At 38.0% G+C, this 18,327-nt stretch overlaps 1 protein-coding gene across 2 annotated transcripts in view; it reads right to left on the bottom strand.

The window, feature by feature from the left end:
- Nucleotides 1-18,327, bottom strand: part of JAG2 (jagged canonical Notch ligand 2) — a 145,591-nt gene that overhangs the window by 43,727 nt on the left and 83,537 nt on the right. The window contains exons 6-12 of one of the 2 annotated variants that reach the window (XM_003756444.4): nucleotides 9,933-10,063; nucleotides 9,301-9,420; nucleotides 8,725-8,838; nucleotides 7,070-7,183; nucleotides 6,462-6,575; nucleotides 5,035-5,081; nucleotides 2,929-3,102 (exon numbers count right to left, since the gene is read on the bottom strand). In XM_003756444.4, coding sequence (XP_003756492.2) covers nucleotides 2,929-3,102; nucleotides 5,035-5,081; nucleotides 6,462-6,575; nucleotides 7,070-7,183; nucleotides 8,725-8,838; nucleotides 9,301-9,420; nucleotides 9,933-10,063 — 814 coding nt within the window. The remainder of the gene's footprint in view (nucleotides 1-2,928; nucleotides 3,103-5,034; nucleotides 5,082-6,461; nucleotides 6,576-7,069; nucleotides 7,184-8,724; nucleotides 8,839-9,300; nucleotides 9,421-9,932; nucleotides 10,064-18,327) is intronic. The other variant, XM_023503467.2, reaches the window with a different exon arrangement.

Raw genomic sequence — 18,327 nt, 5'->3', positions numbered from 1 at the left:
AGGGGTGGAGGGAAGAGAGAGAGAAAAAAATTGGAACACATGGTTTTACAAGGATGGATGTTGTGTTTTGAAAATAAAAAGATTTAAAAAAGTTTTTGAAAAGAAAGTATGCTTCCTAAGATCAAGGACTGTCTCTATTTTTCTATTTGTGTTACTAGTGTTTAACCAGTATTTTACACATAAAAAACAATAAATGCTTTCTTATTCATTAGAAAAAAAAAGAATCTTCATTTTGAGTTGAAGTTTGCATTCTGCTAACAAAGTTACAAGTTCTAGTTTTTCTTTTTAAGATCACATATACAAAGTTTGTTTTCTTTTTCCATGTGACAGACTTTTAGATATTTTAACTGTGATTATATCTCCATATCCAACTCCTTAGTTTCTCTTTCTTCAAGTCAAAAGTCTCTAGTTCCTTTAATTATTCCTGATTTGCCAGTTTCCAATGCTTTCAACATCCTGATTGTTCTCCATCTTGTTAACAGAGTTATTGAAATTTAGTACCCAGAAATAAACATGTCTGATGTATTGTGACTAGGGCAGAGGACATTGAGACTATTATCTCTCTCAGTCATGATACTTGATCATCAGTGCAACCTAGTGGAAGTCAATGGCTCTCACAGGTCATGCCAGAATATCTTAGAAGGAAACATCTGTATTTCTCCAAACATGTCTGTGGGAGGCCCAGCCCCAAAGCTTCCCAGCCAAACTGACTGAATCATGCAGAGGTGCACTCCCTGACCTTCACAAGGATAGTGTGGTATTTCCTCTGCTTGCATAGAGAGGGCAGGGAGTGGGGAGGAGATTGGGAAGGCTTCCAGACAACATGTGGACTTTTTATTCACCACAGGAAAGCCCTTTAGGCCACTCTAGGTTGTAGCAGCTTCAAAAGCTTGTCTGAAATATCTCTTTCAAGACTGAAACTCTGATTTTTCTCCTAAGGAACAGCCACTATTTCTGAAACTTAAATTTGAACAAAATTCAAACTCCAATGCTGAGGAGTCCTCGTAAAAAAGTCATTAATCTTCTCAGAAACAGACTTATCCTATTTCTATGCAGAATTTACCATCATGTTCCAGCAAGCAGGGGTCAAAGGAAATATACATCTGGACCTCCCTCCAAGGAAGCTCCATGGCAGTCAGAATACCCTCATTTTATCTGCCATTATCTACAGAAAGGAAAGATGACCATGTCCCTCTCTAAATACTCTATTTGTTTCCTCCCCCCCCAACCCTACCCCATTCCCACCATCCCTCCCTCAGTGTATGCGATCTCCAAAGAAATGATAACACTTAAATGTTGCTAATGGTAGATTACAAGTATTGCTCTGTTTGCAAACTAGACAGTTTAATTATTAATATGGGATTTCAGAACAGGACGCGATCTTAGAAAATCATCCAGCCTAGTACCTTCATTTTATAAGTGATGAAACATGTACAACAAGATTAAGGGATTTGCTAAAATTCACAAAGGTTAAATTAAGTGTTGGAGTTTGAATTCAAATCCAGGCCTTGGGCTCCAAATCCAATATAATGTTTACAATTTACTGTAATGTCTCCTAATAAGCAGTGCAGGAAACTACACAGCTTAGCTGGGCTGTTTTCTTGTGTATTTTCTAGGGGTACTGTTCACCCTAAGGGAAGCATTTTGAGAATGAGGCAAGCTCTCATATCTCTCCTATCAGACACCTCCACTCATTTCCTCCCAACAGTCGGGAGTTTCCCTTTACAATTTCCACTCGGTACCAGGCACTGATGAAGGTGGATAGGGTAGAGGGGAGAATATTTCCTGTTATAATGAAAACAGCCAGCTAGTTCAGCCTACTTAACCTTATCTCAGTCCCGAATTTTCAGGACCCATGGTCAAGAACCCTACCAAGAGTCATGGAATTCCATATCAGGAAAGAACCTTCAAAAACCCCTAGCTCAATATTTATCTGAAAAGTAATCTACGTGACATTCAACATAAGTAATCATTAAATTGTGCTCACAGATGTTTAGTGACAGGGGAGCTCACTAGCTTTCTGAGGTGGGTAAGAAGTTATTCTTTATATTGAGGTGAAATATGCAACAATCTCAAAGTTGGAATCTGAGCAAAGGACACCTCTTGTCCAACTCAGTATCTGAAAAAGAATCCCCTCTATAACACTTCTAAGCAAATGCTTGGGAGATTTCCAGTGATGGAGAACTTATTACTTTACCACAGCAACCAGTTTTACCCTGTGCAGTTGGTTAGGAAGTCATTCTCTTTTAAATGAACTGAAATGTACCTTCTGCTTCTCCCCCTTCTCTTCCTCCCCCCCCCTTGCCACCTCAACATACTCAAGATCCTTTTAGAAAATCAAAATAAACCCTGGGATAATAGAAACAATAACTTAAACTAAGCAAGGACACATTTATTATCTATCACTTACTACCTCCCATGAAGCAAGACAGGGGGCCTTAATATTTTTGTGTATTCCCATTTTAGGGTAACAAAGACCCTGATAGCGCTTAAGGATGGAGGGGAAATTGGATCATAAGTAACACTTTTTATTTAGAAAGAAAAACCTTACAATCTGCAGGCCAGAATTGATTCAATTAGTATGAGAAACATGTTAGAATTTAGAATTCCATCTAGCCAAACACTAGATCTCAGCAAAGTTCACATAAGAAAATATGTTCACATAAAAAGAGAGACTTGTATGCATGATTCTTAAATGAAATAAAGTACACTACAACAATACCCTTAGGCCAGATTTCCTGGGGACTTTTTCACAGAAAGACCTCATGGATCCCCCCCCCCCCCACCTCCCCACATTCTGCAATAACCCAGGGTTTTTGGATTTTTAAAATTATTCTTTTTATTCCAGCCTCCCTTTTCATGGTCCCATAAACCATATTTGTGGTTACCATCAGTATTCCCCAGGGAAAGAGAAAGCCATTCACTTACCTCACAGAAGACACCGGAGAAACCCTTGGTGCAGTGGCAGCGAAAGCCATCCACTAAATCCTCACAAAGCCCCCTATTCTGACAAGGGTTGCTGGCACATTCATTCTTTTCCAGCTCACAGTGCTTGCCTATAAAGCCCCGGGGACAAAGGCACTGATAGCCATTCACCTCATCCTAGTTAATACAAGGCAGAAGAAAATAGGACTCAAATTACCATCATCATCATCACCATCTCTCTTAGATTTGCAAAGTACTACCTGTGAAATGGGTGGTTCCAAGTGATGTTGTTTTTAATATTACTATTACTACATGTGACATTTTGCAGATGAGGAAAAAAAAGGATGATTATATTGTAGGACTAATAAGTAAACTCAGGCCCCAGGATTTAATGCTATAAAGAATGGGATCTGATCAAGTTCGACCCCATTATGCTACAGAGGAGGAATCGGAGGTCCAGATATTCTAAGTAACTTGCACAAGGCTACAGAGGTAGCTGACAGGCCATGATTCAAAACCAATTTCTCTGAATGAATCCAATGATCAAGAAAGGTAATTGATTCTAGGGAAGCTTGTTCACTAAGGAAAGCAAAGAATATGTTTCATCCATCCTTGTACCTCTCTGACATCCAGAATGCCAAGCATAGGGCTGTTCTGATAATCGTCATTTAGTAAATACTGACCATTTGACTGAACAATACTGGCTGTGTGTATCATAGAAAAATTTAGTCAGGTTCAAATTATCAATGCTGAAGGAACAAAATGAATGAATTACAAATTTAGTGGACAATTTTGATTATAAAATTGAAAAACTTTTATACAAGCAAAATAAAGTTAGAAGAGAAATAGCCGGGGTGGGGGGGAATCCTCACGATGTGTTTCTCTGATAATGGTATTTTAGGGAACTATTTCCTTGTATATAAAAACAAGAACCATTTCCCAATAGATAGTGAAAGAATATTAATCAGGAATAATTAATCAAGAATAATTAATCTCAAGGAAAGAAATCCAAGATATCACCAACCATGTGAAAAAATACATCAAATAACTAATAAGAAAAATTAAAATTAAAACATGTCAAGGTTCCACCTCATATTTCATATTGGCAATATGACAAACAAGGAAAATGACAATTGTTGGAAGCACCATGGGAAGACAAACATTTTAATGTAAATGTAAATTGTCTAGACAATTCTCAAAAGCAATTTGGAACTATGCCTAAAAAGGCATATGCCTATTCTTTGATCTAGAATTACTTCTAGGTATATAACAACAACAACAAAAAAAGACAGGAAGTAAAGGAGCCATATATACAAAAATATTTATAACAGCACTTTTTGATATTGAAAACTAGAGAGATGCTCACAATTGGGGAAATTATGGTATATGAAGATATAAATCTTCATATACCATATGGTATATGAAGATATAAATATATGATATAAATATATCTTCATATGGTATATAAATATAAGATATAAATATATCTTCATATGGTATATGAAGATATAAAAAGAATATGATTGTACTATAAAGAAATAGAAAAGAATAGATTCAGAGAAATTTGGGAAGGCTTGTATAAACTAAAGCAGAAATAAAGTGAGCAGAACCAACAGAACAATTTATACAATGTCTACAATATTGTAAGGAAAAACAACCTTTACATACTATGATTAATCCAATAATTAGTCCAAATTCCAGAGGATTGATGACAAAGTATGCTACTGACTTCCTGACAGAGATGTTATGAACTAGAGGTACAGAATTAGCCATGCATTTTCAAATGCAACCAACGTAAGAATTTGTTTTGTGTGATTATACTTATTTATTAAAAAAAAAAAAAAAAAAAAAAAAAAAAAAAAAGAGGGTGTTCTGCAAAGGGCCAAAGAGACTGGGGTAGGAATATGGCTATAGTAACATCAAGTAAAATTTATTTAAAAAAAAATCCAAGTCAACCCTGAATCACTATTTCCTCTTTGCCCAATGTCCAGGGCCTGTATTCTAAAAATCTCTGACATATACTAGAGATGGAAGGCTGTCACTTTGGATAAACATGCCTGGCACAGAATAGACACTTAATAAGCGCTTACTGAATTGAAATACTGTTACCTTGCATGTGCCTCCATTCTGACACTGCCCCTGGCAATCATTGATATCTAGAAAACAAAACACAAATTTCACTGTCTATTCACAAAGAACAGGAAGAAGAAAAGGGACAGAGGGAGGGAAGTAAAAGGGAGAGGGGGAGAGAGGAAAGAAGAAAAGAGATAAAGAGGGGAAGGGTAGAAAGAAGAGGAGGAAAGACAGATGGACAAACATCTTTATTCAGACCAAAGGACATATATTTATGTCAAACAACTTCTCTATAGGCAAGACATTCAGAAATTATGAATATGAACAAGTATCCAAAGAAGAGGTTCCATTCTAATCCAGATAATGATTACTCATGAGTTTATATTTTTGGACTGGACCAGTGACCTCACTGGTAAAAGGAAACTCCCTCTACTAATACAACTGAGTCTTAAAGTGTTGCCCAGGGCAAAGAGAAAGTTAAGTGACTTACTGCAGAGCCAGTAAAATTTCACCAGCAGGACTTAAATCTGTATCTCTCTTACTCCAAGGCCAATTCTCTATCTATTGGGCCATGGTGTATTTCATGAAAACAATCACTTGTATGATTTTCATAGCACTTTAAGGTTTACTTTCTTTTTCTTCTCACAACCAATCACATAAGATTGGAACTGAAAATACCATTACTGACCAATCTCTACTTTGCAGATGAGCAAATTCAGACCTGAAATGATTGAGTTTTAAATCAGTTGCCTTGCTACGAAAAGCATTTCTACTGACTTTCATTGGGCACCAGATGAGCCATTTTAAGACTATTAACTCAAGTGTACCTTTGACTTAAGCTTAAAGATAATAATATGAGAAAGGAAAAATTCAGAGTTTACTCAGTCTGGAAAGTCACCAAGAAAATGACATGGACACATCACAAATCTATAAAAGAATTAGGGTCTTTTTAGGAGGAAGCTGAAGAAGGGACTTTTAGGTCCAAGACTATCATAACTTTATAATTCAGGGGAATAACCAGGCTGACACTATAAACAGAATCAAAAAAGGTTTGGATAACACTTCCTGAGGTCAGAGCAGAAAGGCTTAAGGAAAATTAAGATTGAACAGTGTATTCATCAATCAAGGGCCCATTCCTGCAAATGAAGAGCTAATATTTACTTCCCAGAAGCCTCTTGAGGGTCAAAGAGAACTTGTTGGACTTCCTTTCCATTCATTTAGCTGAGCAATTTACAGAACCAAATAACTTCATCTACTTCAATTTCCTCATTTTAAAGATAGAGGAACAGAAGTTAGGGGAAGAGTTGGGGGAGGACATGTTCAAGGTCACAAGGATACATGTGGCAGATCAGATTCTCCTACGTCTTGCAGTCCCGACATTCACCCATAGAGCATTAGGGAGACATCTGCCACCTGAAGAAATAAGGCCACTTCTCCCCCAGGCTCCTCAGGGCAATACTAACTGATATGACAATTCACTCCTTTCCATCCTGGGATGCAGTCACAGTAATATCCACCAATCAGATTTTTGCAAGAAAAAGCATTAAGACAGGGCTTCCCCTCACATTCATTAGCGTCTGTGAAAAAAGACAGAAGAGAATAAAGCTTGCACCACCAAATACAGGCTCCTGCCTAGCTATCAAAGCAAGATACCAGTTCCCACACACCCATGAGTCCTCACACCCAGCAAGCAAGAGGAAAAAGAAGAGGGATGAGAAATAGGAACTGATGACATCAGGACACAGGATGATTAGTCTGGGTTACGAGAGCCTACAAGAGACAAATGAGGGAAAGTGGCATATGAAACATAGACTGGTTAATTTTAGGCTCCAGCTGTGGAGCCTACATGCCACCTTCATGCCAATCCTCTCCCACCTAAGATCCTTGTGCTGAACATAAGAAAATTAAATACTTCCCCCAACTCTGGGGAGTGTCAAAAGGCAATTCTCTGAAAGGAGACTCAGGCAGAAGTTTTGTGAGTCAAGTGAATAAATGTCTGCCTGGAGGATAAGGCAGGTGGAAGCAGCCAAGGCTGAGCATACTTCCCAAAGTCCCAAGAACATCTTCTTACCCAGCTGGCACGTTGTGCCCACCCACTGCTGGGGGCAGATGCACTCAAAGCCATTCACCTGGTCAATGCAGGTGCCTCCACGGGCACAGGGATTGGATGCACACTCATCAATATCTGCAAAGAATATTCATGCAAGAGAAAAAATTCAGAAATTAGGGAATATGAAGAGATCTTGGCCATCAGTCAGAAAGATTAGTTGAGCATCCATTATAGGCAAGACCCAGTGCTAGTGAAAGAGGTGAAGGGAGGAGATGGATTTCCCACTTCTCCAGGAGCCTCCCTTCCGAAAAACAACTTAAGAATCAAGAATCTACACACTCATATCCTGCCTTCTTTTCCCTTATAAAATTGAGCACAGTGAAGGCCCTGTCTTGGTCTTAGCTGCCTAGAAAAACTAAACAGCTCCCAAAAGGTAAAAACTTCTGGTCTCTTTCCAGAGTAGCTAAGCAACATTGGTAGGATGAATAAAACCAGTACTTCCCAAGGCCATATCTTTGCTCTAATCTCTCCTTTCTCTATAATTATTCTCATGATGATCTAATTTACTCCCTTTGCTTCAACTACTCCCTATATGGAGGGCTTCCTAAATCTGGATATTCTGCCCTGACCTATATTCTGAGCTTAAGACCTGTGTTTTCAACTACTTCCAAGATATCTTCACCTTGATGTTCTACTGGCATCTAATATATAACATATTCTAGTTTCTCTTCTTAAGCCTATTCTCCTAACTTTAACATTTTTTTAAATTTGACACCACTTTATTCTTCATATTTGAAACCCATTTCTAACTTTTCCCTCACTTTCATCTCACATATCCAGTTAATTATCAGGTACTGTTGATTCCACATCATTAACAGCAATCAAGACTCCTCTATTGCTCTGGCCCTTAGTGGTCTCCCTAATCCTATTCCTGGTCTTGGCTCCAATTCTTCAATCACATTCTGCCATATCTGACTTACTAATAAACAGATTTAGTAGTATTAATCCTTTGTTCAAAATCCTCTAGTAACTTATGAAGTAAAATTCTATCTTTTTAATCTAGTATTCAGTCAACAATCCAGTAATGAACAAACTTTTTTTTTTTTTATTAAGGATTTACTCATGTGCTAATTGCTAAAGATGCAAATAAAAGCAAAATTTGTTCTTGTCTTCAAAGAGTTCACATTATAAAGAGGGAAACAAACATGAAAATAGGTATATTCAATAATAAAGAATAGAGGGAAGCTAATCTCAGAGAAAAGGCACTAGAGCAGCTGGAAGGACCAAAAATGACTTTCATCTCTTAGTACAAATACATTTTTCCCCTCATCAAACTCCTTCCTATTATAGCAAAAATGGGCATTTTTCATGTTTCCTTATATTGTTCATTATATGATTTGTATTCTTACATAAACTGCGAGTTTCCTGAGGGTAAAGAATCTGTCTTAAGCATTTCATCCCATGGTACAGTCTGATACAAAAATCAAAGCTTTTGACTACTGAATAAACAAATACATGAATAAATGAATGAATGTGAAAAGACTGCACATCCCCTGTTCATACTGGCATTCAATCAATATTTTTTTGAGTGTTGGGGCTTTACACTCTATTTGCTTAGATACTCTTCCCACTACCTGGGGGAAAAAGGTCCCAAATATAAACTGTGAAGTACTTACCAATAGCACAGGTGGGCCCACTCCACCCTGAGGGACAGTGGCACTCAAAACTTGAGAAGACTTCATGGCAGGAGCCACCATTGGCACAGGGATTAGACACACATGCATGTTCCACTGTGGGAAAAAAAACAAAATTCCTCAGAGCTATTGTCTATAGTAACATGCCAAGCCAACAGAGAAGAAAAAAACACCATTCTTTAACTGATGTCTTTCCTTACTCCACCCCAACCACATTCCCAGTTACTATACTTGAGGTCAGACCATGTGACCAATTGTTTTCTCATTATATCCTTCCCATTATTCTGGAAAGGAGGCAGGATAGAGTTTACCATGCCCATTTTATAGATGAGGAAATCAAGGCCTGGGGAAGTACAATAACTCACTCTTACTTCACACACCCAGATGATATAAGAATGGGACCTGGATCTCAGGTTTCATGAGTACCTACTCAGGGGCCTGAGCTACACTGATAATAGTTTCCCACCAGGGAAAAAAAAGCAATTAAGAAGAAGGGCTTTGAGACCCTACATATGATGCCCCAAAGCTGCTGAGGCACCCTGGCACCAGCATTCATACCGATCTCACAGTTCTTTCCTGAATAGCCATCAGGGCAGGCACATTGATACTGGTCTGGCTCTGTGTTCATACATGTTCCTCCATTGGTACATGGATGGTGGCTTCCACAGTAATTCAGGTCTAAAAACACAAGAGAGACAGACTTACATCAAACAGTCTCCAAAGTTACAGTTCCTATATAGTATCTGACTTTGGGCCAGACTCATCTTCTTTTCTCAAATCCCAGTGCTCAACACAAACTCACTGCTAGGATTCTGTAAGGGCTCTTTTTGCTCAGAGGAGACCCCAGAAGTTTGACAAAGGACAAGGGAAGTTACTCCCTCTCTCTCTCCTTAAGTCCCCAAGTTAGTAAAATAATCCTCTAGCTTGTGCCTGTAAACCTATAGGGATGAGAAGACTCATTACTTACTGAGGCATTCATTTCACTTTTAGATAGCTACAAATGTTGGCAAAGTTTTCCTCATATCAGTAGTAACTTTTTAAAAATATCATATCCTGTTTTCCGTCTTGATTTCTACTAGTCCACTGAAATCCATTTGGATCTAATTCACTTTTATTCTTCCCTACCATACTGCAGAGAGAGGAGTTTCTATCCTCCTTCTCTGCCAAAGCTAGAATTGAACAGCAAGTACCTTTGTCACAAAGAAGTCCTCCCCAGTTGGTCTCACAGTTACACTTCCAAGGCTCTGTACAGCTCCCATGCAGGCAGCCAGGATAAGTGACACACTCATCACAGAACCTTCCTTGCCAGCCATAATGACACCTAAAACATGAGGAAAATAGTCAGTAGATGCCCACTCATAGCTGCCAAAATCAATTACACACTATCCTTTATTCAACACAAACACATACTAAACTAGGTGCTAGATACTCCTATAGGACCCAGTTCAAAGGCAGAATACATGCTTCAGAACAACTATATGTAAAGAGTACTCATTTTTACTCCTAGAAGGCAGCCAGGGGAATAAAGGGAGAATACAAAGGATAAGGATGCTGCTGCCTCTTGCTCACATTTACAAGGAGTGGCTGATAGGCCACACATCTTACAGGCAAGTAACAGACTAGGCATTGAATATAATAATGCTTTTGTTTAGCAAGTTAAAATTTATAAATAATTTTTACTTGTAATCTCTCTGTGACAAAAGCAGAGCAAGTATTATTGTCCCTGGTTTATAGATGAGGTAACCAAATCTCAAAAAGATAAAGGGCTTTGCTTATAGAAGATGTAGCAGGAAAGTATTAGAAGTTTGAACCAAAGCTCCCAAATTCTTTTCATGACACCATGCTGGCCCTGCTACATCTCTACATAGACACCTACAATATAGGCCATATATGGAAAGAGTTAACATTCCAATAGGGAAAAAGACATGTATACACATAATTCTGATACTAGGAAAAATATGAAAAATAGAAATGTGAGGGGAAGACAAAGGATTTTAGGAATACAAGAAAATCACTTTAAGTGTGCATGCACGTGTGTGTGTGTGTGTGTGTGTGTGTAAAGGTAGAAAGGATAAAGGAGGATAGAAAATAGAGATAGTTCACTGAAGATATTATACCTAGTTGGGTCTTTAAAAAAAGGGGGGGGGGACCTCAACACATGGATATGGGAGTGAGGAATCAATTCTCATGGAAAAAGTCAGGCAATGAAAGAAGGCAAGAGAAGAATGAAACAAAATTTGTCTAATCTGGCTAGAGGGGTGGTGTCACACCTGAATAGCAACTAATTCTTGCATCTCTGATTTAGAAAACCACAAGTGCTTCTTATGTAATATTTTTGATATAGAGGGAAAGAAGAATAATGTAAAGTAGCTGGTGAAGTAAAGCTTTAAAAACCAGGACAAGCACTTATCCTTCAGGCAATAGGGCGTCACTGAATTTTTTAAAGTAAGAGTAACATGATCAGACCTGTATATCAGACAGAGTGGAGGTGGGATGCATTAGAGGAAAAGAAGCTGGAGATCAGGAGACCAATTAGTCAGGAGTCTATTATTATAGTTCAGGTGAGAGTAGATTAAGGCCTGGCCTGGAGTGGAGACCGTGGGAGTGGAATCTGAGAAGCCCAGCAGGAAGCAGTGGTCACAGATTGGCCCCCGAAGCTATGGGATAGCCAGGCTTCAGTTATTTTGAGGTGGGGGGAAGGGTTAAATGAAAAGGGTCAGAGAGACAGCTGTCTTGTCAGTTTCCTCAGAGTTATTTTAGGAGCGATTCTACTCTATCCACAAAGTAATTGAAAGGACAGGCACTGGCGTCCTTACTTTGTAAAATAAGGCAACGGAAAGCCCCAAACAGAGAAGATGAGAAACCAAGATAAAATCTGACTACTTCCTATACTCATAAATACATTATTTTGGGGAAAGAAGCGAAGCTATGGACTGGGCTTTATGTCAGGATTCCATTCAAAGTTACTTTATTTCTCTCTTTTTTATTATAGCTTTTTATTTACAAGATATATGCATGGGTAATTTTTCAGCATTTAGGGTTGCAAAATTGCAAAACCTTTTGTTCCAATTTTTCCCCTTCTTCCTTCCCCCTCCCCCAGACGGCAGGTTGACCAATACATGTAAAATATATTCAAGTATAAGTTAAATACAATATATGTATACATGTCCATACAGTTATTTTGCTGTACAAAAAGAATCAGACTGAAATAGAGTACAATTAACCTGTGAAGGAAATCAAAAATGCAGGCGGACAAAAATAGACGGATTGGGAATTCTATGTAATGGCTCATAGTCATCTCCCAGAGTTCTTTCGCTGGGTGTAGCTGGTTCAATTCATTACTGCTTTATTGAAACTGATCAAAGCTACTTTTTATTTAAAGTCTTTCTCCCCTGTCCCCCAAAGTTAGTCTTCACGTCCAAGGAAAGGAACTGAGAATCTGGTTCGTGCTGCTAGGAAATAAGAAATATAATTTTTCAGGCAGCATAATGTGTAGAGAAGTAATATCAAAAGCTACATGACCTTAAGCAAGTCAATAGCATTGGGTATGCTCCAAAATAGGTTGCAATTTGCATTATGAGAGGAGTTTCCTCACTAGGAATTTCCTATACCATTGAAATCATTAAATAACTCAATGAATATTTTCTCCTTAAACTTCCCCCCAGTTGGTTTGGACAATCCAAATCAAACCAATCTAATTCTACTGGAAGAAAGGGAGATGTCTTGAGGCTCTAATCTAATCTAGGGATATCCTTACCCCATACAATCCACTTAGCTAGGAGAAAGTTACTTCTGCCTTGATTTTTTTACATTTTTAATATTTTTTTACTTTGATCTTTTGATGGGGTCCCTCTTAACAAAATGGATGATACCTGTCTTCTTATTTCTTCTCATAAATTTGTAATTTATGTAACAAAATAAGCATAACATAGTATAATAATAATAAAAAAAGATGATTGTTCTTGTGCAATTCTTAACCATATCTTTCTGAAAGGACAGAATCTAATCAACATGCTAGCTACTGCCCTCTGGGTCTTTTCATATTAAGTAGATGTGGAAAAGGATACCTTTCCCAACTATGCATAGGAAAAGAGTACTTAAGTATAGAGGGGATCATAAAAGTGGATAATTTTAAGTGGATAAAATTGAAAGGTTTCCCCTTCACCACAAATAAAATCAAGATAGCTGGAGGCAGAAAGCCAGTTAAACAGGGAAAAAAATTCTTAGAAAATTTCTCTGATAAAGGTCTTTTCTCCAAGGACAAAGGGAAATGAGAGGGACAATCCTCAATAGATAAATGATAAGGACATGAACATATAACTTTCAAAAGAGAGGAAAGCTCAATCATATAGAAAAAAATATTCTAAATAATAGGAAGAGAAAAATGAATTAAAATAATTTTGAAGTTTAAAACATTTAAGGGCAAAGAACAGAATTTTATCATGTGAATATATCAATTCCTTGAATTATGTTTGCATTTGTCCCTGAATAAAGTGTCTGTTACAAGAAAAAGGTTAACTTTCATGTAGGTTTGGTGTCTACAATTGAAATGTCTGTGATCAGAATGTAGCATAAGTCCTGGAAGATGTAATGGCCCAAATGCTTCCTTGGACCCTGGAAATGCTATTTGCTAACCATTTTCATCATTCCCGCACAACTTCCTTCACAAACATATCCACAGGGTCACCCAAAGACAAATCAAGACACATTTTTCCCCTCAAAAGGAACAGCACATGTAGGTCTATAGCCTTAGATCTTCCAAGATCTGTTGGAATCTTTACTAAAGTGTTAAGACACTGGAGTTAATTTAATCTTAGAAAGAATTATTTTGGGCCAGAACTTGAAACAAGATACTAAGTGGAACTGATTGAACAATGCTTGTATTCACACCTTTAGAGAGCTCATAAGTATCTAAGTACTCAATGGAGTTCACACATGTAGGGCTTAGTCTGAATTCACACCTCTCTCAGGACCAGAGAGTACTCTGGGGGATAACCCAGAATCCCTCTTCCTCCAGAAGGTGGAGTTAACCTTTGGGAGATCACATAAATAGAGGGAGCTCTTGGAGCTTGGGAGAGACTGGAGATTGAGAAGCCACGAGTCGGAACTGGCTGGAGGCTGAAGAAAGCAGAGGCAGAAGCCAAGGACAAAGCTGCAAGATCTCTTGGAGCCAAGCAGAGAGATAGGCCTCAACTAACCGGGCTAATTTGGAAGGAGAAATAAACGTTTGCATTTTCACCAGCTGGCTGCAATAATGAGTAATTATTTATTTCAACTGAGACTAAGGCTGCCCTCCAAGAAAACCTTCACATTTTGGCGCCCTGAATGTGGGACTGACAAGGACCCTCAGCTGATTTAAGTGGAAAAGCCTGTGATCCTGATCTTAAGTGGAAAAGCCTGTGAAAAGTCTCTTCAACCCAGAAATTAGAGTGAGTACAACAAAGAAATTGTGTTAAAAGAATTAAAGTAGAATTTCAGCTAAGATGGGACAGATCTTTAGAAAACAGCCTTCTGTTTCTGTTCAAGGAAAATGTTTAGAGAGCATTGTTAAAGTTATGGAAAGCGAAGGTTTGATTATAAATATGGAGCAGATCACTGAACTTTTACAAACTGTTAAGAACATATGTCCTTGTTTCTCTCTGGAGAAAGATTTGGATCTGGATGAATGGGACTTAGTAGGAGAGAATCTTTGTCAGTTCTGTAATTAAAAATAGCCCTAACTCAATTTCTAAAGACATATTTAATACATAATTTAATACAACTGGCTATAAGAAGTTATTTAAGTGTTAAAATGAAAAAGAAGAAAGTGCCAACTAAACTAGGTGATAAGAAGGAAAATTCAGATAATGGAGTTAAGTACAATTCTGAGTGTGATACTTCACAGCAGAAGGAATTAGATCATTTCTCATCTCAGGAAGAAGAGGAAGAGAGAGAGGTAGAAACACAGTCAGCTTCTCCTGTGAAGCAGAATATGACAAGATTAGAAGCAGCATTAATTAAAGCAAAAAATAAAGGAGAAGATATATCTGATTTTATAAATGTATATCCTGTGATGGAAAAGATTGACTCTTCAGGTCAAAAAGAGAGACAATACACTCCCTTTAATTTGGAAAAACTTAAAGATTTGAAAAAGGGTTGCACTCTTTATGGGGCTACATCATCTTATGTGAAGATGTTGCTAGATAATTTGTCTTATGAAATCTTAACCCCGAATGATTGGAAACCCATAGCGAAAACATGCTTAGAACCCGGACAAAATTTGTTGTGGCTTTCAGAGTATCATGAATTATGTAGGATTCAAGCTCAACGCAATAGGCAAACAGGAACTATTGGACAAATCACTTTTGACCAGCTAGCTGGTGAAGGTCAGTATGCAGAGAATTCAGAACAGATTTATTATCCTATACCAGTATATGAGCAAATTTCTAAGGCTGCAATAAAAGCTTGGAATTCTCTCCCTGGACAGAAAGATGGAAATAAAGCTTTCACAAAAATAGAGCAAGGTCCCAATGAACCTTTTGCAGATTTTGTGGGACGTTTGCAAACAGCAGTAATCAGAACCATTGGAGATAATATAATGCTGCTACAGAAATGATGAGACATCTGGCTAAGAAAAATGCCAAGGAGATTTGCAAAAGAATTATATGGGGACTAGACAAAGATGCTCCTTTAGAGGAGATCATAAGACGCTGTGCCACAGTGGGCACAAATGCTTATTATACCCAAACTATGATGAATATGGCAAGACAGGGTCCCTCTTGGCAACGGAATTCTAGAGAAACTCGTCGATGTCTTCAGTGTGGAAAAGTTGGACATTTGAGGGCCCAATGCAGATATGGAGATAGAATGAGAAGACAGGGTGAGAGAAAACCCAAAACCCCATGTCCAAAATGCAATCAAGGCTTTCACTGGGCCTCTGAATGTAGATTGACTCAGAGAAGTAAAAGGCAGGGCCCAGCTCCTAAGTATCAATCAAAGGACAGGTGGGGCATGATAGTAGCTGAAGTTACACCCAGAGAGTCTTTAGAAATTCAAGGCTCTGATATCATCAACCAACAGAAAAGCAATCAGGATTACAGTTAGAGAGAATACAGATTTTTTAACCCAAAAGAGTCTTCAGAAATTCAGGACTCTGATGTCATCAACCAACAGAAAAGCAATCAGAATTACAGTTGGTGAGAATACAGGTCTTTTTACCAAGCAGGGCAGTGTCCAGTGCAAACAGTTCCAATATAATTACCAGATGATAAAGAGAAAGACCTCAAAACAAAGGAGAAGATTCAAGAAACATTTGACACTGAAGGAGCATGGCTGACAATGACTGTTAAAATAACTTTAAAATCTTCATGAATCATTGGATTTCTAACACAAGAAGAGACTGTTTCAAGTTCTTCAAAACAAAGAAGATTCAAGAAACATCTGATACTGAAAGAGCATGGCCAATGAGACTGTTAAAATAACTTTAAAATCTATTATTGGATTCTTGGCACATTAATGGACAATGGTTTTCTTCGGGAGTATTTTTAGGACTTATGGAGATGTATAATTCTGTATGTTGATTCATGTTATGAAAAATTGTTTACCTCAAAGCTTACAATGATTATTGGATTCCTGTCACATGAACTAATGGACAATGTGTAAATGTGTAAATTCTCATGTTAATTCATATTATTTGTTAACATTGCTACTAGACTGTGTTATATTGATGGATTTATGTACACCTTGTTTCAAGTGAGCCCCTCGAGAAACCCCCTAATCTGATTTGATTTTCTATTTCCTTTGGTATTTTCATCTCCCTTCCTGAGATGTCAGGGAAGGCGTGGATCACCTTTTTGGAGTTCTCACCTCCTTAAGTCAAGGAGATTATGACCACCTATGTTCTAAATCAAAAGAAAAGGGGAGATGTTGGAATCTTTACTAAAGTGTTAAGACATTTCTTTACAAAGTGTTAAAGACATTGGAGTTAATTTAATCTTAGAGTTATTTTGGGCCAGATCATGAAACAAGATACTAAGTGGAACTGATTGAACAATGCTTGTGTTCACACCTTTAGAGAGCTCATAAGTATCTAAGTACTCAATGGAGTTCACACCAGAATTCAGGGCTGGCTTAGTCTGAATTCACACCTCCCTTGAAATTCTTTGGACCAGAGAGCACTCTGGGAGATAACCCATAATCCCTGCCTCGAGAAGGAGGAGTTAACCTTTGGGAGATGATGTATATGGAGGAAGCTCTTGGAGCTAGGAGGAATTTCTCTGGAACATCAACAGGGCTCTGAGACAGAACACTCTGGAAGAAAAGACTACTCGCCACAGACTGGAGATTGAGAAGCCACGAGTCGGAGCTGACTGGAGGCTGAAGAAAGCAGAGGCAGAAGCCAAGGACAAAGCTGCAAAAGCTCTTGGAGCCAAGCAGAGAGTTAGGCCTCAACTAACCGGGCAAATTTGGAAGGAGAAATAAACGTTTGCATTTTTACCAGCTGGCTGCGATTTAGGAGTAATTATTTATTTCAACTGAGACTAAGGCTGCCTCCAGGAAAACCACCACAAAGATCTTAATGGTAGAAATGAGAAAACTAAGACCCAGCTAGTGAAAGAGTATTGTCCGTGGTCACAGAGCAGAAATGGGACTCAAACACTGGGCCTTGAATTACAAAACTAGAACACTACTATTATAGCATTGCCCCTTAACACTCAATAAAAACCTACATAAAAATTAACTTTTTTCTTATGACAGACACCTCATTCAGGCTCAAATGCAAACATAAGTCAAAGAATTATTATATTCACTTGATAAAACTGTTCTTTGCCCTTAAATGTTTTAACTACAGATTTTAGAATGTCAAAGCTGCAAAGAACCTTAGTACTCATAGTCTACTTTCCTCACTGGATGAGTAAACCTGAAGCTTAGAAAGAAGTGACATATAGTTGAAGCCTGAACCAAGAAATCCTATTTCTTTATGCAAGGCTTCTTCCACAGTGTCCAAATAAACAACTCAGCCCAGAAATAAAAGAAAGAAATCAATCTCTTTCTCAAAGAGGAAAGAAGTGTTTTTAGTCTTATCTCCATCACCTAGCACAGTACCTGGTAAACAGTAATCACTTAATAAATACTTATTGAATATAGGAATGAATGAAAAGGCTCTTTTCCCTAGAAAAAGTCAATCCTACAGGGTAAAGAAAGAAAAGGAAAATTTATTCCTTGTACTCTACTCTGTCAGGGTAGGTAGGCTGGTAATGATGTGCTGGGGAGGATTGTCAGAAACTGAGTACTAGAATTAACTGCCTGTCATTTAATAATGTCCTAACATGCTGGCTCATTGTGATCAATGATTCCTTTTCCTTTTTGGGGGGAGGTAATTAGAGTTAAATGACTTGCTCAGAGTCATACAGCTACTAAGTACTTGAGGTTGGATTTGAACTCAGATTCTCCCAACTTCAGGACTGCTGCCTCTTATCCACTGTACTACCTAACTGCCCACACCGATTCATTTTCTAAATTTTTACTAATCATCTTTTTGGACAAGACACAAGAATTTTGCCAAGAATCAGTCAAGCTCATTAGCCTTTATTTTGTAGATTCAAA

Source organism: Sarcophilus harrisii, chromosome 2 (genome assembly GCF_902635505.1).
Source record: "Sarcophilus harrisii chromosome 2, mSarHar1.11, whole genome shotgun sequence".
Lineage (NCBI taxonomy): Eukaryota > Metazoa > Chordata > Mammalia > Dasyuromorphia > Dasyuridae > Sarcophilus > Sarcophilus harrisii.
Note: the sequence above shows the minus strand (reverse complement) of the source record. Positions and strands in the feature narration are given on the sequence as shown.